General features: G+C 39.0%; 1 protein-coding gene across 2 annotated transcripts in view; it reads left to right on the forward strand.

Annotated features, from left to right (window-relative positions):
• Anapc1 (anaphase promoting complex subunit 1) overlaps positions 1-21,676 on the forward strand; it is a 96,494-nt gene that overhangs the window by 36,475 nt on the left and 38,343 nt on the right. For both annotated transcript variants that reach the window (XM_045146906.1, XM_045146907.1), the window contains 9 exons: positions 3,136-3,404; positions 5,963-6,054; positions 7,111-7,259; positions 10,759-10,837; positions 11,261-11,297; positions 11,394-11,464; positions 16,884-17,062; positions 17,965-18,179; positions 21,134-21,252. In XM_045146906.1, coding sequence (XP_045002841.1) covers positions 3,136-3,404; positions 5,963-6,054; positions 7,111-7,259; positions 10,759-10,837; positions 11,261-11,297; positions 11,394-11,464; positions 16,884-17,062; positions 17,965-18,179; positions 21,134-21,252 — 1,210 coding nt within the window. The remainder of the gene's footprint in view (positions 1-3,135; positions 3,405-5,962; positions 6,055-7,110; positions 7,260-10,758; positions 10,838-11,260; positions 11,298-11,393; positions 11,465-16,883; positions 17,063-17,964; positions 18,180-21,133; positions 21,253-21,676) is intronic.

Consider the following 21,676-nt stretch of genomic DNA (forward strand, 5'->3'; position numbering starts at 1 on the left):
TATGTGGGTACTGGGGAATCAAACCCAGGTCCTTTGGCTTTGCAGGCAAGTAACTTAATTGGTAAGCCACCTCTCCAGCCCAATTTGTCTTATTTTTTTCAACACTTTTTACTTTATTGTAATACTCAGTAAGTTGTTTTGAAAGGCAGGATCAGTTGTATTTTCTGTGGGGGTTATATCATCTTTAATCATCTAAAATTACCGTAACACATGCATTGCTACATGATTTCATTGTGGTCATACAAATAATTTATTGCAATTTGATCACCTATTTGTAGCATTTAGCTTTTCGTAGAGTTTCTCTAAAGAGGCTGAAATATATTGGACTTCTTAAAGTCCTTGCATGTCGCTTGTAATGTGTCCCTTTTCTTCCTTTAACAACCACTGGCCTGAATTCTGTCACTGTTATTTTTGTTGTGCCTCTTCTAGAACTTGATATAAGTGAGATAGTACTGTACTTAATATCTAGTATATGTAAGGTTTCTTTCATTCAGGGTAATGTTTTGGAGATTCATCCATGTTGCAAATACCAGTTACTAGTTTTTATTTTTGAATAATATGAATATATCATAAGTTGTTTTTCCTTTCTTTTGCTAGTGGGTTTCTATGATATTTCCTTAAATTTTTTTTTTTTTTTTTTTTTTTTTTTGGTGTTTTGAAGTAGGGTCTTACTCTAGCCCAGGCTGACCTGGAACTTACTCTGTAGTCCCAGGCTGGCCTCTAATTCATAGCAATCCTCCTACCTCTGTTTCTAGAGTTCTGGGATTAAAGGCATGTACCACCATAAAGCTGTTCCCAACATTCAACAGTTAATATATATTTTCCTTTTTCTTGAACAAATGGCTTTGGATCATTGCTGGTGCCTAAACTGGTCATATCATACTATATTACCCTCTGGCCAGTGATGTATGAGAGAGAATTCCTCCACCTGCTCTATCTTTGCTAACATTTGCCTTTGTTAGCTGTTCTCATTTGAACCAGTGTAGTTTCTCTTCATGTTTAATTTACTTTGTCTTGATTTCTAATGAAGTTCTTTTTCTAAGACTAATTAGCTACTTATCCTTTTGCATTGTTATTGTTCAAATCCTTTATTTTTTACGTTTTAAAAATATTTATTCAGCTATGAAAGTTGGTTATACATTTTGGACCTGAATCTTTTGCTGTATGTACATGTTAAGAATATATTTTTGTACTGAATAGATGGCTCAGGGTTAAGGCACTTGCTTGCAAACCTGACGACCTGAATTAAATTTTCTTTCTCTATCTCTGTCTGTCTCTCGTCTGTCTCTCTCTGCTTGCCAATAAAATGAAAAAAAAAATTAAAAATATTTTTTCTTTTGAATGATCATAATACATTTTTATTAATTGTTATATTAGTTATACAATATGGGATACATTGTAAAAAGTTGACATATGTAAAGTGCATAATTATCAAATCAGAGTATTTTACATTCCCATTTCTAAACACCTTTGTTTATTTTTTTCTTTTTATTTATTTATTTATTTGAGAGAGAGAAGATAGAGAGAAAAAGAGAATGGGTATGCTGGGGCCTTTAGGTACTGCAGATGAACTCCAGATGCATGTGCTACCTCATGCATCTGGCTTTACATGGGTACTAGAGAATTGAACCTGGGTCTTTTAGCTTTGTAGGCAAGTACTTTAACTACTAAGCCATCTCTCTAGCCCCTTGTTTAATTTTTTTAAATTAACCAATAATAATTGTTGATATTTATCTAGCAAGTATGTTATATCAACACATGTATACCAATCACTATTTTCTCTTAATATGAGGTGTAACAGAGCTTTGGATGAGAAAGGCTGTTTTGTTTCTGATTTTTGAGACAGGGTCTTTTCATGCAATTCTGGCTAGGCTAGTAATGTAGGTTGGACTTGGAATCACAACAGCCCCCTTCCCTTAGCCTCTCCAGTACTGAGATTATAGGTGTTTACCATCATATCATATCATATCATACCACACCATACCACACCCAGCTATAGTTAATGCAGCTTTTCATTTAAAAAATTGTTTGTTTATTTGAAGAGAGAGATGGACAGATAGAGAACGGGAGCACCAGGGCCTCTAGCCACTGCTAAGGAACTCCAGATGCATATGCCAACTTGTGTGTCTGGCTTATATGGGTCCTAGAGAATCAAACCTGGGTCCTTTGGCTTTGCAGGCAAGCTCCTTAACCACTAAGCAATCTCTCCAGCCCCAGTTTTTCATTTTGCATATCCAATTTATAAGTCTTTTCTTTTTCCAATATTTTATTAATTTGTTTGACACAGAGAGAGAATGAGTACCCCAGGACCACTTGCCACTACAAATAAACTCCAGGAGCATGTGCTACTTTCTGCATCTGGCTTTGTGTGGGTACTGGGGAATTGAACCCTGATCTTCATACCTTACAAGCAAACATCTTTATCCACTGAACCATCAATCCAGCTTTTTTTTTTTTTTTTTTTTTTTTGTGACAGAGCCTCACTGTATGAGTCTTGTTGGCTTCAAACTCCATGTGTAGCCTAGTCTTGCCTCAGATTTTCAGTGCTCATTCTGCCTGGGCCTCTTGTGTGCTGAGTTTATAGGCAAGTTCTACCATGTCCAATTAATTTTCTTTTTTAAAGTAGAGTTGGAGTTGTCAAGAGATTTCACCAGAAGCTTAAGCACTGGGGTTAATACAAAGGCACTGTGGGAAAGAATAAGATGCACACGGTTGTGGTGTGAGCTTCTGAAGCACGAGTCCTCTTGCTGAGGGGCTCAAGTAGCTCAAGTTGGCCTCAGTTTCAGGCTCCCGAGTGCTGGGCTTCAAGGCAGACATGTGCCATCAGGTTCAGACCCACAATATATTTATATTTGAGACAGGGTCTTGCTATACAGTCCATTTTTGGCCTGAACCCAGAGCTCAATGATTCAGGTAGTCTAGCTAGCCATCTTGTCCTAGGTATCCCATCTCTGCCTCCCAACCTCTGGGATTAGAGGTGGTCTACTATGTCCATGTAGCATTTATGAGGGTCAGGTCTTCACACTTGCGCAGTAACCCTTTTACCATTTGAGCCATCTCCCTAGCCCCTACTTTTCTTTTTAAATGTTGTTTTAAGCATTATACAAATAATAATATCCTTTTTATTCTTTTCAGGACTGGGAATATTTACTGAATTCAGACTACCATCATAATGTTGAGTCTCATCTTCAGAGCAAATCTTTATGTTTGAGTTCTTTGGAATGTTCAAGGGTGAAGAATGAAGATTTTTCACAGAGCCTCAGTCTGGATTCTTCTACTCTTCTCTTTCCTCATATACCTGCAGTCTTTTTTGTTCTTCACCTCGTCTATGAAGAGCTTAAGTTAAATACTTTAATGGGAGAAGGAATTTGTTCACTTGTTGACCTTCTTGTTCAGCTGGCAAGGTAAATATTATTTGTATGTCAGAAGCTGCCAGAGGTCCTTACATATTTTCTATGATATCATATAGGAACCTTATTAAAATTTTTCTGGAATCTACATCCTCAGATACAGTATTTTCTGTAAACTACAGAACTGCTTGAAGATACCAGTTATGTAAGGACCTGCCAGCCATGCTGGGAATGTTACATTTTATCTCAGGATTAATGGTGGAAAGTCACACACAAAAAGGAGGGTTTAAACTGGGCATGGTGGCACACACCTTTAATCTCTGTGAGTTCGAGGCCACCCTGAGGTTACGTAGTGAATTCCAGGTCAGCCTGGGCTAGAGTGAGACCCTACCTCGAAAAACAAAAAAAAACAAAACAAAACAAAAAAAGGATGGCTTACTAAACTGTTTTGACAAGATATTTGATCACACTGTAGTTGAAGTACTATAATAGCATCTGTTTTGCAGTAATACAATCCTACAGTGTGTGTTACAGCTTGTAAAGTCATGGTTTCCATACAGTGTGTCAGACGAAGTACACATGACCCCTGTTGTAGTGATGAGGAGCCTGGCCCCAGTATTCTAAGAATGCAAGTGTAGGTTTCAGCCATAGCTTGGTTTGTTGTGCTCTGTGGTCTTGTTCCTGGCCTTCTCACAGGTTCACAATTGGTGGTGCTCAGAGTAGGTTTCAGCAGCCTTTTTATCTTGTTTGCAGCTGAATTCTGTAAGTTACACTTAGATTGGTGGTGCTACTTCAGCCTCAGTTAAGATTGTAGCATGTTTTCTGACTTCTCTTGTTCTCATGATCCTGAAATACTTTTCTAAAACATGGCATTTTAATTATGACTAGTTTCTCTTATGACAAATAGTTACTACCATGAAAACTGTACTTAAATAATTTTAAAATTCTAAATTATGGCTGTCTGAAGTATGTGATATTTATAATGTCATGTATTTTTAAAGTTTTTCCTTTTGGGGGGCTATGGGGTCTAAATGTGTAGCTGAGAACTAGGATTTATAGGCATGTGTCATCATGCTGTATATTTTTCATATGCTATTTAACCTTCAAAACCTCCTATTAGCTGGGAGTGATGGCACAAACCTATAATCCTAGCACATGTGAGGCTGATGCAGGAAGCATTGAGCTTGAGGTCAGCCTAACTAAGGGAGACTGGAGCTAAAACCAGATAACCAACGATTCTCACAGTAAGTTAGCTTATATGTCCTCATTTTCTGAAAGGAAAAAATTACTGAGGCTCATAGAGCTTATTTGCTGAGGTTCACCTAACTAATAATAAATGAATGAGACCATCATGCTTCGTGTCTAGGTTTACTTCCCTGAAATTTGTTTAGAGAAAAGAGGAAAGCAGGATGGATTGCACTGGTCATACTAAGTACTTTAAAGTCCAGAAACATAGTAAGGAGATTTAGGATTTGATTATCTTTCTCATAAACATATTTTAAAAAATATTTTATTTATTTCTTATTGCCGGGTATGGTGGAGCACACCTTTAATCCTAGCACTTGGGAGGCAGTCCTAGGAGGATTGCCAAGAGTTCGAGGCTACCTTGAGACTACAGGACTACAGAGTGATTTCTGGGTCAGCCTGGGCTAGAGTGAGACCCTACTTTGAAAAACAAAACAAACAAACAAAAAAAGTTACTTATTTCTTATTAAGATATAAGAGCGAAGCTGGGCGTGGTGGCGCACGCCTTTAATCCCAGCACTTGGGATGCAGAGGTAGGAGAATCGCTGTGAGTTCAAGGCCACCCTGAGACTACAGAGTTAATTCCAGGTCAGCCTGGACCAGAGTGAGACCCTACCTCAAAAGAAAAAAAAAAGCTATAAGAGCGAGCAAGAGAGAGAAACAGATAGAGAAAGAAAAAGAATATTGGGTGTGCCAGGGCCACTTGGTGCTATGAACGAAATCCATATATATGCATGTGTTACTTTGTGCATCTGTGTGTCTGTTTTTACTTGGGTAATGGGGAATTGAACACTGGGATGGCAGGCTTTGCAAGCAGGGACCTTTAACTGCTGAGCCATCTCATCAACCTATAAACATATGTTTTATTATTTTTTTTTTTTTTATTTTTTTTTTTTTGGTTTTTCAAGGTAGGGTCTCACTCTGGCTCAGGCTGACCTGGAATTCACTATGTAGTCTCAGGGTGGCCTCGAACTCACGGCGATCCTCCTACCTCTGCCTCCCGAGTGCTGGGATTAAAGGCGTGCGCCACCACGCCCGGCAAACATATGTTTTAAATTGAAAAGTTTAACTCATTGATCTTTTTAAAAAATATTTTGTTTTTCTTTATTTATTTGAGAGAGAGAGGGAGAGAGAATGAATACTCCAGGCCCTTCAGCCACTGCAAATGAACTCCAGATGCATGTGCCATCATGTGCATCTGGCTTATGTGGGTCCTAGGGAATCGAACCTGGGTCCTGTGGCTTTGCAGGCAAACATCTTACCTGTTAAACCATCTCTCCAGCCTCTCACTGATCTTTCTAACTCTGATGGAAAAATGCCATATATATATATCTATCTTCTTTTTTTGTATGCCCTTAATTTTTCAGGGACTTACAATTGGGGCCTTATGTAGATCATTACTATAGAGACTATCCAACTCTTGTCAGAACTTCTGGACAGGTGTGCACAATTGATCAAGGTAAGTCTTGATGATGTTCCAGATTTTCTGAACAGTGTATTGGCATTTTCTTCTTATTTTATTTTATTTGTGTGTGTGTGTGAATTGCTAAGGGTATATTTCTTAACATTTGCCAAACAGATTGTGTTTGTGTGTTTGTATTGGTATGTGTGTGAAGGTCAAGACAACCTTGGGCCCTCCCTTCTGTCTTGTTTGAGGTGGTCTCTTCTGTTTCTTACTACTATACTATCTGTCCCGGGAGCTTCTGGATTCTTTTGACTCCACCTCCCATTGCTGGAAATGCTGTGAGATTACAGATGCATGTGTTACTCCATCTGGCTTTATGAGGGTTCTGGGGATCCAAACTCAAGTTGTCAGGCTTACACACCAAGTGCTTTTAACAACTGGGCCATCTCCCCAGCTCAGGTTTTCATTTGTAGTATTTAATATCTGAGTTGTAATAACCATAATTTATAACTTCTTGAATGTATAGGGAAAACATTATCCATTTTGAAAGTTCTGACTTAGAAAAGCTTGAAGAGAGCTTCCAGTGCCAGGGGATACACTTACCTAGATCTGTGCTGTCCAGTTAGTAGCTCTTAGTTATATGTATTACTAGAATTTGTTTCATAAAAGTTTAGATCCTTAGTGCACTAACCAGTAGCTACATAGGTCTAGCATTTATCATGTTGAACAGCACAAATGTAGATCATTTCCAACACTACTGTACTGTCCTAGACTTTAGCTAAAGAGATTTACAGAACAGTAGTGAATCAATCTTGTCCCTTGTGCATTCTCACCTTTAGGTGTTGGTTGGATTTGGTTAGATGCTTACATGCTTTGGGCATGACAGTTTGCTAAGTAGGACACGATAGTGATAAAATCGGAAAAAATTGGAATTGAATGGGATAAAATCAAAACAGTTTAAATTTACATATGATAAATATAGTCAGCTTCTTACTGTGCAGAAAACACAGTTTATTTGGATAATACTGAAAAATGTAATTTTGATAGTTTTGAAATGATGATAGATTAAAACAGTCTTAATGTATATATGTCTTTATAAACATTTTAAAGGTCAAATGGGATTTATGCATCATCCATCATTTTTTACTTCTGAGCCACCAAGTATTTATCAGTGGGTGAGTTCTTGTTTGAAGGGTGAAGGAACACCACCTTATCCTTACCTCCCTGGGATCTGTGAAAGAAGCAGACTAGTGGTCCTGGTATGTATTCAGAATATTGGCTGTTTTGTTTAGTTTTTCCTTTCCTTTCAAAGTTTGATTTCAAGTTGTAGTAAATTCACCTTTTCCTCTCACTGTGCAGTTTGATGAATTTCAGCAGATACATATATTCCTATAATTACCATCTTTTGACTTGCATGTCCTTCATGACTGGTGATTTTGAGCATATTTTCATATGCTACTGGCTACATATATCTTTGTAGAAATAACTATTCATTCTCAAGGACTGTTTTAAATTGTGAATTTTTTTAAGGATTGATGTAGCTGTTTGTATACTCTAAATATTAATTACTTATCAGATATTTGATTTCAACTTCTCCCATTCTGTAGAACTCACAAATGCTCTCTGTAAAACTGGATTTTGTTCTTAATCTCCTGGGCTTTCGCTTGTGTGCGCATGCATATGTGTGTGTGTGTGTGTATTTGTTGGGTTTTCTCCTCAGTTGTCTTTATTTTTAATTAACTAACTTATTTATTAATTTTTTTTTTGTTTTTTTTCAAGGTTGGGTCTTGCTCTATCCCAGGCTGACCTGGAATTCATTCTGTAGTCCCAGGTTGGCCTTAAACTTGTAGTGATCCTCCTACTTCTGCCTCCCCAGTGCTGGGATTAAAGGTGTTTATGTTTTTGAAGCGCAGTCTCACTGAGCCCAGAGCTCACTGCTTGTCAAGACTAGCTATTCTGCAAGTCCCATCCCTTCTGTTTCCACTTCCCTAGTTTCCAGGAGCACACACTCTTATTCCCCTCATTTCGCTTGGATGTTTGAGATTTGAACTCAGGTCCTTTCATTTGCCTAGCAAGTACTTTACCCACTGGACTCTTTCTTTAGTTTTTATGCTGTTGGTATTTCTGTATAATGTTCTTCTTATAGGTGTAGTACTATTTAAAAATATGACACAAAGATCCTTGGTCAGCTTTTGGTTTTGTCATGAGCCTCACCAGATTTCTTGTTTGCTTTGAGGCAGGGTTTTACTTGATCTAGCCCAGGCTGGCTGCATCAAAGCCATGAGCTACTTACTACTCCTGGCTGGAGTTTCATTATGTTTAACTGTTTAAAACATTTCTCAGCTAATGATAGATTTATAGCAATGCATTCCAGATTCTCTAGCTTGTTGTGGATCTTTACTTTTCTGTGTCTGCTGATCTGTGTGCAAATGGTCCTGTCTGCTCCGAATTTGCTGAAGTGACAGGAAGGGAAAGTAGGGGAGTGACTTTCATGAGGGCCTGTCCTCAAGGACCTTCATTTTCTCTTTTAATAGACCTTGTTTTTGTCTACTTATTGTGGCACCTTTGAGTAATGTGATTTATATCTAAAAATATTAGATTAAAACATTGACTTGTATTAGTGATATGGTAAATATTTTGTTCTTTTTGAAGAGTTTTTCATTTGCTTTTTCTATGATTTTTTTCTCAAAACAAATATTGTTGTAGCTTTTGGGGGATAATAATGCCACATGGAGATTCTTAGTATAAATAAGAATGTTTTTGGCCAGGTGTGGTGGCACATGCCTTTAATCCCAGTACTCGGGAAGCAGAGGTAGGAGGATCACCGTGAGTTTGAGGCCACCCTGAGACTACAGAGTGAATTCCAGGTCAGCCTGAACCAGAGTGAGATCCTACCTTGAAAAAAATAAAAAAGAATGTTTTTGCTTGGTAGTTAATTCCACCACTTCCAAGATGGACTACAGTTAATTAAGTTAAATAATTTCGCCATGCAATACAAACCTTATTCCCCTCTGGTGAATCTTTTTTAAAATAACATCTGTCTAGTTGATGAATTGCAGTCACTTAAACTGTTTCACATGTTTTGATGTTATTTGTAAGTAAAGATAATGTTTCAAATAAAGCCTAAATGAGGTACGTGAAAATATTTACTACCACCAGAAACTGCTATGACACTATTAGACATCTGTTAGGATTACTAGCAGCATGTTTTAGTGATGGTTAAGAGTAACTAAAACTCTTAAGTTTGCTGGTTGACATGGAAAACTGGTCCAATATTTTGTAAAATTTAATATTTGTTTACTGTAAGGCAAAATAATTCTTCTATTTTGTATATGTGTATGGTATGCCTTTATATGTATATACATGTTTGTGCCTGTTTCAGCACGTGTGTGTGTGTGTGTGTGTGTGTGTGTGTGTAGTCAGTCCAGAGTGTCTTACTCAGTTCCTCTCATATTCCTTTTTTGCCTCTTATATTCTTTGAGATTAGATCTTACAGAACCCACAGTTCACTGATTAAGCTAGATGAGCTGACCAGAGAGTCCAGTTATTCTCTATTCTATCCCCCATTGCTGGGTTTATAAATGCATACCACTATACTCAGCACTGTACATGGGTGCTAGGAATCTGATCCCATTTCCTCCTGCCTGTGCAGCAAGGGCTTTACCCACTGAACCATCTCCCCAGTACCTTAATTCTTCTTTGGTTCTAAAGTATATGGATACAAAGTCCTGAACATGAATGTTTAAAGCAGGTTTTCTCCTAACTGGAAACAAACTACATTGAGTAGATTGAAGTTAGTTGTAAAATCACAACTCCCCATAAAAGCACTAAAGTAGATGAATGTCATGTACTATATAGTGTGTTATAAAAGTCGAACACAAGTGGCTGCACACTGCATGTTTTTATTTACGTATTGTCTCAGGACGCACAAAATGATGTTTCCATTGTTGGTTGTAGGAGGTCGGGTTGGTGACAGAGAACACAGGGGAGCTTTTCAGGTGTGATATATATTTGATATGATATGATATATATATATAAATATTGGGTACAGTATATACAGATATATAAATATGATATATATATATATAAATAAAAATATTGGGTACAGTAGTCATTACATGCTTGTCTAAGCTCAAAGAGTTGTGGACCTAAAATGGATGAGTCTCCTTATATTATGATTTTCTCCTTAATTATACCTCAGTGTTGTTGTTAGAAAATAACAAGTTATATCCAGTTCAGCCTGAGGTGGTGGCATGTCCTGAAATTCTAGTACTTGGGAGGCTGTTAGTAAGACAGTGCAGTGTTTCAAGCCAGCCCTTGTAACAGAGTGAGTTTTAAATAAATAAAAAATAAGAAGAAGAAGGAAAACAAAACTAAGCCGAGTGTGGTGCCCACTCAGTCCTAGTGCAGGGGAGATTGTGAGTTGCAGGCCAGCTTGAGCTACACAATGAGTTGTAGGTCAGTGTGAAGTCTTGGCCTCAAGTAAACAAAAGTAAATATCAAAAAACTAAACTCAAAACCAACCATACAAACAAATCCAGCCTCCCATTCCAATTTGGACATAGTGCCACATGCCTATTATCCCAGCATTTGGGTGGTAAAGGCAGGAGGAGTAAAAGTTCAGGTCAGCCTTTCTTAGCTACATGGTGAGTTTGAGGACTGCCTGGGCTACATGAGATCCTGTTACAACAAAACAAAGCAAATCACTCAAAAGTGGAAAATAGAAAGCAAATAATTGCTTTATTCTCTCCTCCGCAGAGTATCGCGCTTTACATCCTTGGTGATGAGAACTGTACTGCTGATGAAGCCTCACGGTATTTATTCAAAGTGACAATGAGTAAGTTGTTAATAATGCTTTGCCTCCCTAAAGAAGTATTTACAGATGTCAGTATTGGAACAGAAATAGAAATGGTGAAATATGTTTTTACTTGAAGAGCCACATCTTCCCTTTCATACTGTTCTTGCCTCTTTCATAACTAAACTTAGGTCATTAGGTTATGCAGGCTAATGCCTTAACTGCTGCGGTCTACAACTGATATTCAGATATCAGTGTTATTTAAAGTCTGACAAATCTCATTTGTATTGCAATGTGGCTGTGTAGGTACTATACTACTTTCAAGGAAGTTAAACTTTGTAGACTACTCACTTTATTGCTTGGGTTTTTTCCTCCATGAATTGTCATTCCTACATGTCTGCTACATGTTATGTTTTCTTTACCACGGTGACTATCAAAATAAAGTTTCACTTTATTGCCTTTTAGCTCCCCAAAAGCCACAACCAGAACAAGAAGAAAGCAGGTGATGTTTTTGTATTCAGATTATGCTCTTCTATTTGAAATTTAAAATGCTATGCTTTGCTGTGGTATGTAATACCTCTGTGTTTATTCTGTGTAGGTTTAGTTTCCGCCATTCTACATCAGTTTCTAGCCTAGCTGAAAGATTAGTTGTCTGGATGACCAGCGTAGGTAAGAGCTTCTTCGTTATCTCCTAAGTCCTGCTTCCCCTTAGTAGCTAGCACTGGAAGGCATGAGGAAAGAGGCTTTGGCTTTATGAAAGAAAAGGCCCACGATGGAGATTTTCAATCATTAGCTATACAGTTCTTTTCCTGACGTACAGAAGAGTAGGTAGGATACTAGTTTTTTTTTTTTTTAATCTCTTAAGGCACAGGAAATCTTTCCATTCACTGTGTACCAGTTGACACTGGGGCTATGTAAACTGATCTCAGAATGGGGAACTTTTGTTACTGTACCTTCAAAATTGAAGCCATTGTGATACTTAGATATCAAGATTAATATTTCTGGTAAAGTATAAAGTTAACTGTGAAAACATTTCAGAATATTTAAGGAAATTTAAGTACCATGATGAATGAAACATTCAATTAGGAAGAAATAAAGGGAAGAAAAAGAGTTATATATTATCTGGTTGCAAAACCCATTCTGGGTTTTTAAAAATTTTTTTATTAAATATTTTTATTTATTTATTTGCAAGGAGGGGGGTTAGAATGGGTGTGACAGGGCCTCTAGCCACTGCAAATGCATTCTAGATGCATGTACCACTTTGTGCATCTCGCTTTACATGGACTCTGGGGCATCAAACTTCGGTTGTTAGGTTATGCAGGCTGGTGCCCTAACTGCTCACCCATCTCTCCACCCCTGGTCTTGGAAAAAAAAAATTTTTTTTTAGTGTTTTGAGATAGGGTCTCACTCTAGTCCAGGCTGACCTGGAATTTAACTATTTGTCTCAGGGTACCCTCAAAATCATCATGATCCTCCTACCTTTGCCTCCCAAATGCTGGGATTAAAGGTGTGAGCCACCACGCCTGGCAGGAAAAAAAAAAAAAAAAAAAAAAAAAAAAAATATATATATATATATATATATATATATATATATGTAAAGAAGAGAGGGAAAGACAGAAAGAAAAGAAAGAAAATGGGCACACCAGGGCCTTTTGCCAGTGCAGATGAATTCCAGATGCATATGCCACTTTGTGCATCTGGCTTTATGTAAATACTGGAGAATTGAATTCAGGCCATCAGACTTTGCAGGCAAATGTCTACTGAGCCATCTCTCCAGCCCCTGTGCTGTTTTTTTAAAAGTTTTTATTTATTTTATTTGTTTGTTTGCTTGTTTTTAGTTTATTTATTTATTTTTGTTAACAACTTTCATGATTGTAAACAATATCCCATGGTAATGCTGTCCTCTAACTTTCCCCTTTGAAACTCTATTATTCTATTATTCTTCATCATAGCCCCTCCCCCTCTCAATCAGTGTCTTTATTTTGATGTCATGATCTTTTCCTTCTATTATGATGGTCTTGTGTAGGTAATTTCAGGCACTGTGAGGTCATGGATATCCAGGCCATTTTGTGTCTGGAGGAGCACGTTACAAGGCATCTTACCCTTCCTTTGGCCCTTACATTCTTTCTGCCACCTCTTCCTCAATGGACCCCGAGCCTTGGAAGGTGTGATAGAGATATTGCGCTGCTGAGCATTCCTGTCACTTCTTCCCGGCATCATGAAGCCTTCTGAGTCAGCCCGAGGTCACTGCCATCTGAAAAGAGAAGGTTCTCTACCAAGAGTGAGAGTAGCATTAATATATGGGTTATAAACATTAAGAGAAGTGCTTACTGGGCAGTTTGATGAGCATAGTATATACATTTAGCCAGACAGCAACAGACGTTATACCCTTAGGGCTCATGACTACCCCTGTTGTAGATTTTCAGTATCAGGGATATATTCCCTCCCATGGAGCAGGCCTCCAGTCCAATTAGAGGGCAGGTGGTTTCCACAATGACATACATGCCATTATTGCACTGGTTGGCTGGCTCATTTGGCCTGGCTGGCAAAATAAGTCTTGTAGTGTTCACTGTTGAGTATCTTCACTGGTGATTTCTCTCTCCCATTGAACTGCATGCAGAATGGCTTCTTCCAGCTTTCTGTCAGCTGGTCTACATGGAGGAGGTTATCAGCTCAGTTCCAGCACAATTTTTCAGTGGCCTTCCAGCCCAAGTATGTGGAGTCTTCAGCAATAGGGTCTTTCCTGGTGGGAAACCAAGGGCCTTGGCAAAGGCCTATAATATTTTGGGGGCATTAAGGGCCTCCCTGACCAACAACTCACTGGAAGATATCCCATCCCTGTTACTGAAAATTTTCTAGTAACAGTCTATGGCTCCTGAGTGTTCCATTGTCCAAAAAAGTAGATTTCCATATGACTTATTTATATCCTGTTAGATTTTGATTAGCTCTTCCTCCACCTTTCCTTTACTCAGTCTCTTCCCCTGACCTCACTTGGGCCTTTTCACCCCCATTAATCTATTCTTCTACTTACATATATACAATACCATCCTATTAAGTACCTCTTCCCTTCCTTTCTCTTCCCTTTATCTCTTTTCTAACTTACTGGTCTTTGCTACTGAGTTATCTTCCTACTCACACAGAAGTCCAATCATCTATAGCTAGGATCTGTATATGAGAGAGAACATATGACGTTTGGCTTCCTGGGCCTGGGTTACTTCACTTAGTATAATCCTTTCCAGATCCAGATCCATTCGTTTTCCTACACCAGCATCTTAACCAGAAGTCCCCTGTTTATTTTTATTTATTTATTTGAGAGCAACAGAGAGAGAAAGAAGCAGAGGGAGGCAGGAGAGAATGAATGAGTGCGCCAGGGCCTCCAGCCACTGCAAATGAACTTGGATGCATGTGCCAACTTGTGCATTTGGCTTACATGGGTCCTGGGGAATTGAGACTTGAACCAGGGTCTTAGGTTTTACAAGCAAGCACTTAACTGCTAAGTCATCTCTCCAGCCCCCAAATAAATTTTTTTTTTTGTTTTGTTTTTCTGAGTTAAGGTCTCACTGTAGCCCAGGCTGACTTGGAATTCACTGTGTAGTCTCAGGGTGGCCTTGAACTCAAGGCAGTCCTCCTACCTCTGCCTCCTGAGTGCTGGGATTAAAGGTGTGTGCCACTACGCCTTGCTCCCTGTGCTGGGTTTTATGTTAATTGTTTTTTTTTTGTTGTTTATTTTTATTTATTTATTTGAGAGTGACAGAGAGAAAGAGGCAGAGAGTAAGAGAGAGAGGGAGAGAGAGAGAGAGAGAGAGAGAGAGAGAGAGAAAGAGAATGGGCATGCCAGGGCTTCCAGCTACTGCAAACAAACTCCAGATACGTGCACCCCCTTGTGTATCTGGCTAATGTGGGTCCTGGGGAACCGAGCCTTGAACCGGAGTCATTAGGCTTCACAGGCAAGCGCTTTACCGCTAAGCCATCTCTCCAGCCCTTTATGTTAATTGTTAATGACTTGTTTTCACCAATGACTGAAAAAAAAAAAACAAAACCAAAAGATCACTGAGTAGAATATATTTTTAAAAATTGAGGATGTACTAAGTAGTTTGCTAAAAAGTAATGCTTTGGGGCTGGACAGATAGCTTAGTTGGTGAAGTGCTTGCGAGGCAGATCTGTGTTTGATCCCCGGAACCTCCATGAAGTAAGCCTGAAGTGGTGCATTCATAATCTCAGTTCTGGGGAGTTGGGGACTGGTGGATCCCTGGGGTTTGCTGGCCAGCTAGTCTAGCCTACTTGGTGAGCTGTCGGCCAGTAAGTGACTGTCCCCAAGGAAGGTAGACAGTGTCTTAGAAGGATACTCCAGGTTATCCTTTGGCTTTTACATGTACACACAAACAGGCACACCTGTACACGTACAGACCACACACACACACACACACACACACACACACACACACACACACACACACACCCAATAATATCTAATGAATGTTACAGGATTTTCTGGATTATTTCCTAATTATGCTCAGTGATGTTCTTCACATTTTTTTGTTTACCACCTTGAAAATGACACAATTATCTTACAATGTACATATGGGATACTTCATGCTGAAAAAACTGATGAATTCTAGTTAGCTACAGCACCCTTAATGATGAATAAAAATGTTATATAAGGAAACATATTTGTTTCAATAACCAACTTTCTATATTATAAATAATGTATGATATTCTAAAGTTTAGGAAAATCATTACAGGAAAAATAAATTTGAATTATTCTGAAGATTTAAAAACTTTAAAATATGAAATATATTATGCATAAAAATATATGAAATGTATATGCTTAGTGAATAACACCAAATGAATATATTTTTTTAAACTTTATTTTATTTGTCTGAGAGAAATAGAGAGAGAGAATGGGAGTGCCAGGGCCTTCAGCCACTACAAATGAACTCCAGACACATGTGCTACCTTGTGCATCTGGTTTACGTGGGTTCTGGGGAATTGAACCTGGGTCTTTTGGCTTTGTAGGCAAGAGCCTTAACCACTAAGCCATCTCTCCAGTCCCCAAGTGAATTTTTTAAAAAAATAATTTATTTGCAAGGAAAGAGAGGGAAGGGGGTGGGAGGGGAAACAGTATGGGTGCACCAGGGTCTCTTGCCACTGCATATGAACTCCAGTGGACACATGTGCCTATGCATGCATCTACCTTGTGCATCTGGCTTCACATGGGTACTGGGGATTTGAACCCAGGCCACCTGACCTTTCAAGAAAGTGCCTTCTACTGCTAAGACAGCTCTCTAGCCCTCAAGTGAATATTGTATATTTATTTAGAAACACAACAGTTGAAGTCCTGTGTTTCTGGTGGTTATAGCTCCTCCCACATACCTGTGTGCTATATATAACTATGTACGTTTTGTGTTACTTTGCCTTGCCTTTCTTCATAGCTATTCACCTTTATATTTTGCTAGTAGTACATACTTTTGAGCCATACACACACACACACACACACACACACACACACACAGACAAAACTGCTCTGTCTCCTTCAGTCCACATTTCTCATCTATGTTGACTGATGTAGCTGCAAGTCCTGTTATTGAGGACAAACAATGGAATTTTTCCCCTGTTTCCTTTTCTGTCATAATGAAACAATGCTGCTATTGGATATTTTTATATTATCTTACTTTTGATTTTTTCAAGGTAGGGTCTCACTCTAGCCCAGGGTTACCTGGAATTCACCATGTAGTCTCAGGGTGGCCTTGAACTCACAGTGATCCTTCTATCTCTACCTCCCGAGTGCTGGGATTAAAGGTGTGCGCCACCAAGCCCGGCTGGGTATTTTTATTCTTGTGTCTTGGTGCACTTGTTCCTAAATGTCAGTGTGGTTAGGAAGGACACAAGGGGTGGAACCATCTGTATGTACCAGTGTTCCCAAAGTTATTGTACCAGTTTAGAGCACCAGTTGTGGGTGAGAATTACTGTTCTTCCACACGCTTGCCAGCACTTAGTATTGTTCATCTTTATTTGTTGATTAATCAGTCAGGATATTTGGGGTAGTCCAAATCTAAATAAAAATTTTCTCCATCTGTTTCACTGTAAGGATTCACTTTAAGAGATTTGGAGACTCTTCCTTTTGGAGTTGCTCTTCCCATCAGAGATGCAATATATCACTGTCGTGAGCAGCCTGCTTCAGACTGGCCAGAAGCTGTCTGTCTCTTGATTGGGCGGCAGGATCTTTCTAAGCAGGCTTGTGAAGGAAACTTACCCAGAGGGAAATCTGTGAGTATCAAGATAGGAAAATCATACCAAAGTTAAGTGTTAACCCTAAGTAAAATCAAAGTAGTAGTATTACTCATTTGTATTTACTTCTTGTTGCAACTGAATATATTACTTTGTCGTTAGATCATATGCTGGATGGGATTTATTAATTATAATTTGAACATGGGAGCAGGAGTCTTTTACTGAATGCCTGTTTTGTCTTTCCTGTACCTTTCTTTGCCTGGAATCAGGACAAGTGCCAAGTCAGTAGAAGGCATTGGTCATGACTGTGTCTTGGCTTGTACCTGTAGTAGCAACTAACTGTTGTAATGGAAAAAATCAGAGTACCTGTGTCTTCAACTTAGTCTATTTCTTTTTCTCATACTTTTTAAGGTATTGAATTTCCCTAGTTTAGACTTTTAAATAGGTATAAGTATGTTTGAAATTTATTTTTTGATTTGCCTGCAAGAGAATGAGCATGCCAGGGCCTTTTGCTGCTACAAATGAACTTTAAACACAAGAGTCCCTTTGTGTATCTGGTTTTGTGTGGGTATAGAGGAATTGAACCTGGACTGACAAGCTTTGCAAGAAAGTACTTTTAACCATTGAGCTATCTCCCCAGCCCTAAATAGGTTTTTCTTAAGTACTGAAAAATAGTAAAACTGGAGCCTGGGGTTGGGGGGCAGTAGGCAGTATAGGATTTTAAGATTTGTAGGCTCTGGGTCCACAGTTCTTCTCAAAAGGTGAGGCATTGGATCACTTGAGATCAGGAGTTGGCAACTAGCTAGAGCAAGGTCACAAACTCCTATTTCAAACTAAGCCAGATTTCTAGGTTAGAGTTTTGGTATAGTTGTGGACACCCACTGGTTCAGCTTTGGAACAATGCTTCTCCAGTAATTATTATAATAAAGTCTGTTACTCAGGTGCTCTCATCAGATGTTCCTTCAGGAACAGAGGCCGAGGAGGAAGATGATGGCATGAATGACATGAATCATGAAGTTATGTCATTAATATGGAGTGAAGACTTAAGAGTACAGGATGTGCGAAGGCTGCTTCAAAGTGCACAACCTGTCCGTGTCAATGTAGTACAGTACCCGGAGCTCAGTGACCACGAGTTCATTGAAGAGAAAGAAAACAGGTAAGGAAAAGCCACGTCATTACCTCTTGTCACAACGATTGAGACTTGCTCACATTTGTTTTTCCTTAAACTTTGTATCTGAAGATATCAAAAGGCTAAAAAATTACTTTGAAATTACAAATGTACCATATATTTTTAAGTTTTAATCCAACCTCAGTAAAGCATATATGTTTTCAGGATATCTTTGGCTTTTTTTTTTTTTTTTTGTTTGTTTGTTTTTTGAGGTAAGGTCTCACTCTGGTCCAGGCTGACCTGGAATTAACTCTGTCATCTCAGGGTGGCCTTGAACTCATGGCAATCCTTCTAACTCTGCCTCCTGAGTGCTGGGATTAAAGGCGTGTGCCACCACGCCTGGCTGGCTTTTTTAAAAAAAAAATTTATTTTAACTTATTTATTTATTTATTAGAGACAGAGAGATGGGGGGGGGAGAGAATGGATGCACCACGGCCTCTAGCCATTGCAAACGAACTCCAGATGCATGTGCTGCCATGTGCATCTGGCTTACGTGGGACCTGGAGAATTGAACCTGGGTCCTTAGGTTTCTCAGGCAAGTGCCTTAACTGCTAAGCTAGTTCTCCAGCCCATCTTTGGCCTTTTATTTTTTAAAATAATTTTTGTAATTTTTTTATGAGTGAGAGAGAGTGGAAGAAAGAGAATTGATGCAGCAGGGCCTCCAGCCACTGCAGTCAAACTCCAGATGTGTGCACTGCCTTGTGTGCATGTACAACCTTGTGTGCTTGCGTCGCCTTGTGTGTCTGGCTTACATGGGACCTGGAAAGTTGAACCTGAGTCCTTTGGTTTTTCAGGCAAGCACCTTAGCCACTAATTTCATCTCTTCAGCCCTATCTTTGGCTTTACAAAAGTAGTTTATTAAGCCAGGTTTGGTGGCACATGACTTTAATCCCAGCACTTGGGAGGCAGAGGTAGGATTGCCATGAGTTCAAGGCCACCCTGAGACTACATAGTATATTCCAGGTCAGCCTGGGCCAGAGTGAGACTATCCCTTGAAAAACCAAATAATAATTTATTGTATATTTGCAAACAGAGAGAGAGAATGGGAGGGAGGGAGAGTATAGGTGCCCCAGCGCCTCTTCCCGCTGCCAGTGAACTCCAGACAGATGTGCCACTTTGTGCATCTGGCTTTATGTGGGTACTGTGGATTTGAACCCTCACTGTCAGGCTTTGCAAGCAAGTGCCTTTAACTGTTTAGCCATCTCTCCATCCCATCTATGGCTTTTGAGGGTATAATTATACCCTCCTCCTCTTGAAATACTATAGGTGCTTTAGAAAAGGTAAATCTAAGTACTGTAAAGTTGTAAAGGAGGCTTATATTAGATTCATTCTTTTGTGTCTTCTTTGAATAGATTGTTGCGTTACTTTTAGTATAGTTTAAGCACATGCCAGTTGTTTTACTTTTTTGTTTCTGTGACAAAATACCTGACAGAGCAACTTAAGGGAGCTTTGCTATATATTGGCTCATGGTTTCAGAGAGTTCCAGTCCATCATGGCAGGAAAAATGTGGTGGGAGTGTCCCCATGCATAGGGTCAGGAATGTGAAGTAACTGCTTCTCACGTCCTCTTGGATAAGGAAACAGAAAACATGGCAGGAAGAAGCCATCCTCAGCATTCCTCCCAGGGACCTGTCCCTAGTTACCTACTTCCCTCACTTAGTCCTTCCTCTTAAAGGTTCTGCAGGAGCTCTTAGCCCCCCACAGGCGTTCAAACACATAAGCATGTGGGGCACATTTCATGTTTAAACCACGACATTAGTATTGGCTTTGATATGCTAGATAATAGTTTATAACCCTTTCTTCATCTTCATCTACTCTTAACACATTATAGCCCTTGAGAAGTCATAAAACATAATAGCAATGTCACCTGCTCATGACATTACAGAGTTACTACCTTGAAGCACTTCAGCTCTTTAAATTTTCTCTTTTTATCTGCCATATTTCTGTCATCTGTTGTTACTATCCTTTCTTTCTCTTCCCTCCCTTCATCCTCTGTGGCCTCACATGCGATAATTTTATTTTGAGAAAGGTTTTAATGAATTACTTAGGCTAGTCTTAAACTCACTCTGTTGTCAGGCAGGACTTGAATTTACAACCGTCCTGCTTTAAGTACTCGGAGTAATAGGCATGTGCCATCAGGCCAAGAATCTTCTTTTTCTTATGACATTGCTTTAAGGGTAGGGGTCAACACAGGCCACTGAAAACTGAGGCAATCCTAATTTCTGTATCACTGCTTCCATTCCACATATATTTAGGGATTTGCCACCTGTAAAGAAGTCAGGGAATAGTACTGTAATTTGGAGTATGAGCTCTTAGAGCCAGGCTTGGCTATCATCTGCTGGATAAGTGTGGGCAAATTACTTAAGACTGCCTTACATGCAGTAAGGCTCAATGTAGCCAGCCATTATCACTAACAGTGCATTGATTCTAAGGTGCTAGCTTGTTTTTATTTGTTTATGTATTTTATAAATATTTTTATTTATTTGAGAAAGGGGGGAGAGAAAGAGGAAGAGAGAAAGAATGGGTGCACTAGGGCATCCAGCCATTGCAAATGAACTCCAGAAATATGTGCCACCTTGTGCATCTGGCTTTACATGGGTCCTGGGGAATCAAACCTGGGTGCTTTTGCTTTGTAGTCAAGTGCCTTAACTGCTAAGGCATCCCTCCAGCCCTTCAAAATTTTATTTTTATTAAGAACATACTTTGTACGGATACAATCATGAAATAAAGGAAATGCATCTCCCCCTAGAGTACCTAATGGGAGCAGTAATATTAAAATGAGAGTAACTGTGCTTGGGTAATTTACCCACATTCTACGAATTTACTTTGAGGTGATTACATTATATGCCTTATTCCCTGTTTTGAAAAACTTGCTTACTGATTCTATTCCAATGATGCATTGCTTTCAGAATGCTTATATTTTGGTTTGTATTTTAATTCTAGACTGCTCCAGCTATGTCAGCGCACCATGGCTCTTCCAGTAGGAAGAGGAATGTTTACCTTGTTTTCATACCATCCTGTTCCAACAGAACCTTTGCCAATTCCTAAGCTGAATCTCACAGGTGTGTTCAATTAATGCTTATTGAGAAAAGAAACTATATAGACATGAGTTATGTGTTCTTTTGCATTATTTTAGTTAAAACTGTTGTCAGTGATTCTAAGCATAAATAGTAGCTACAGTAGCTATCAAATTGCAAATAGCCAATTTTAGTAGATTTAAATTTTATTTTATTTATATGAGAGAGAAAGCGGAAGGCGGGTGGGGTGGGAGAGAGAGAATATGAGTGTTCCAGGGCCTCCGGCCACTGAAAATGAACTCCAGATGCACGTGCTACCAAGTACATCTGGCTTACATGAATCCTGGAGAATCGAACCTGGATTTCTTGGTTTTGCAGGCCAACACTTAACCATTAAGCTATCCCTCCAGCCCTAGATTTTTTTTTTCTTTGCTATTATGAAATAATTTGAGGGAGGAAAGATTTACAT

Source organism: Jaculus jaculus, chromosome 4 (genome assembly GCF_020740685.1).
Source record: "Jaculus jaculus isolate mJacJac1 chromosome 4, mJacJac1.mat.Y.cur, whole genome shotgun sequence".
Classification (NCBI taxonomy): Eukaryota; Metazoa; Chordata; class Mammalia; order Rodentia; family Dipodidae; genus Jaculus; species Jaculus jaculus.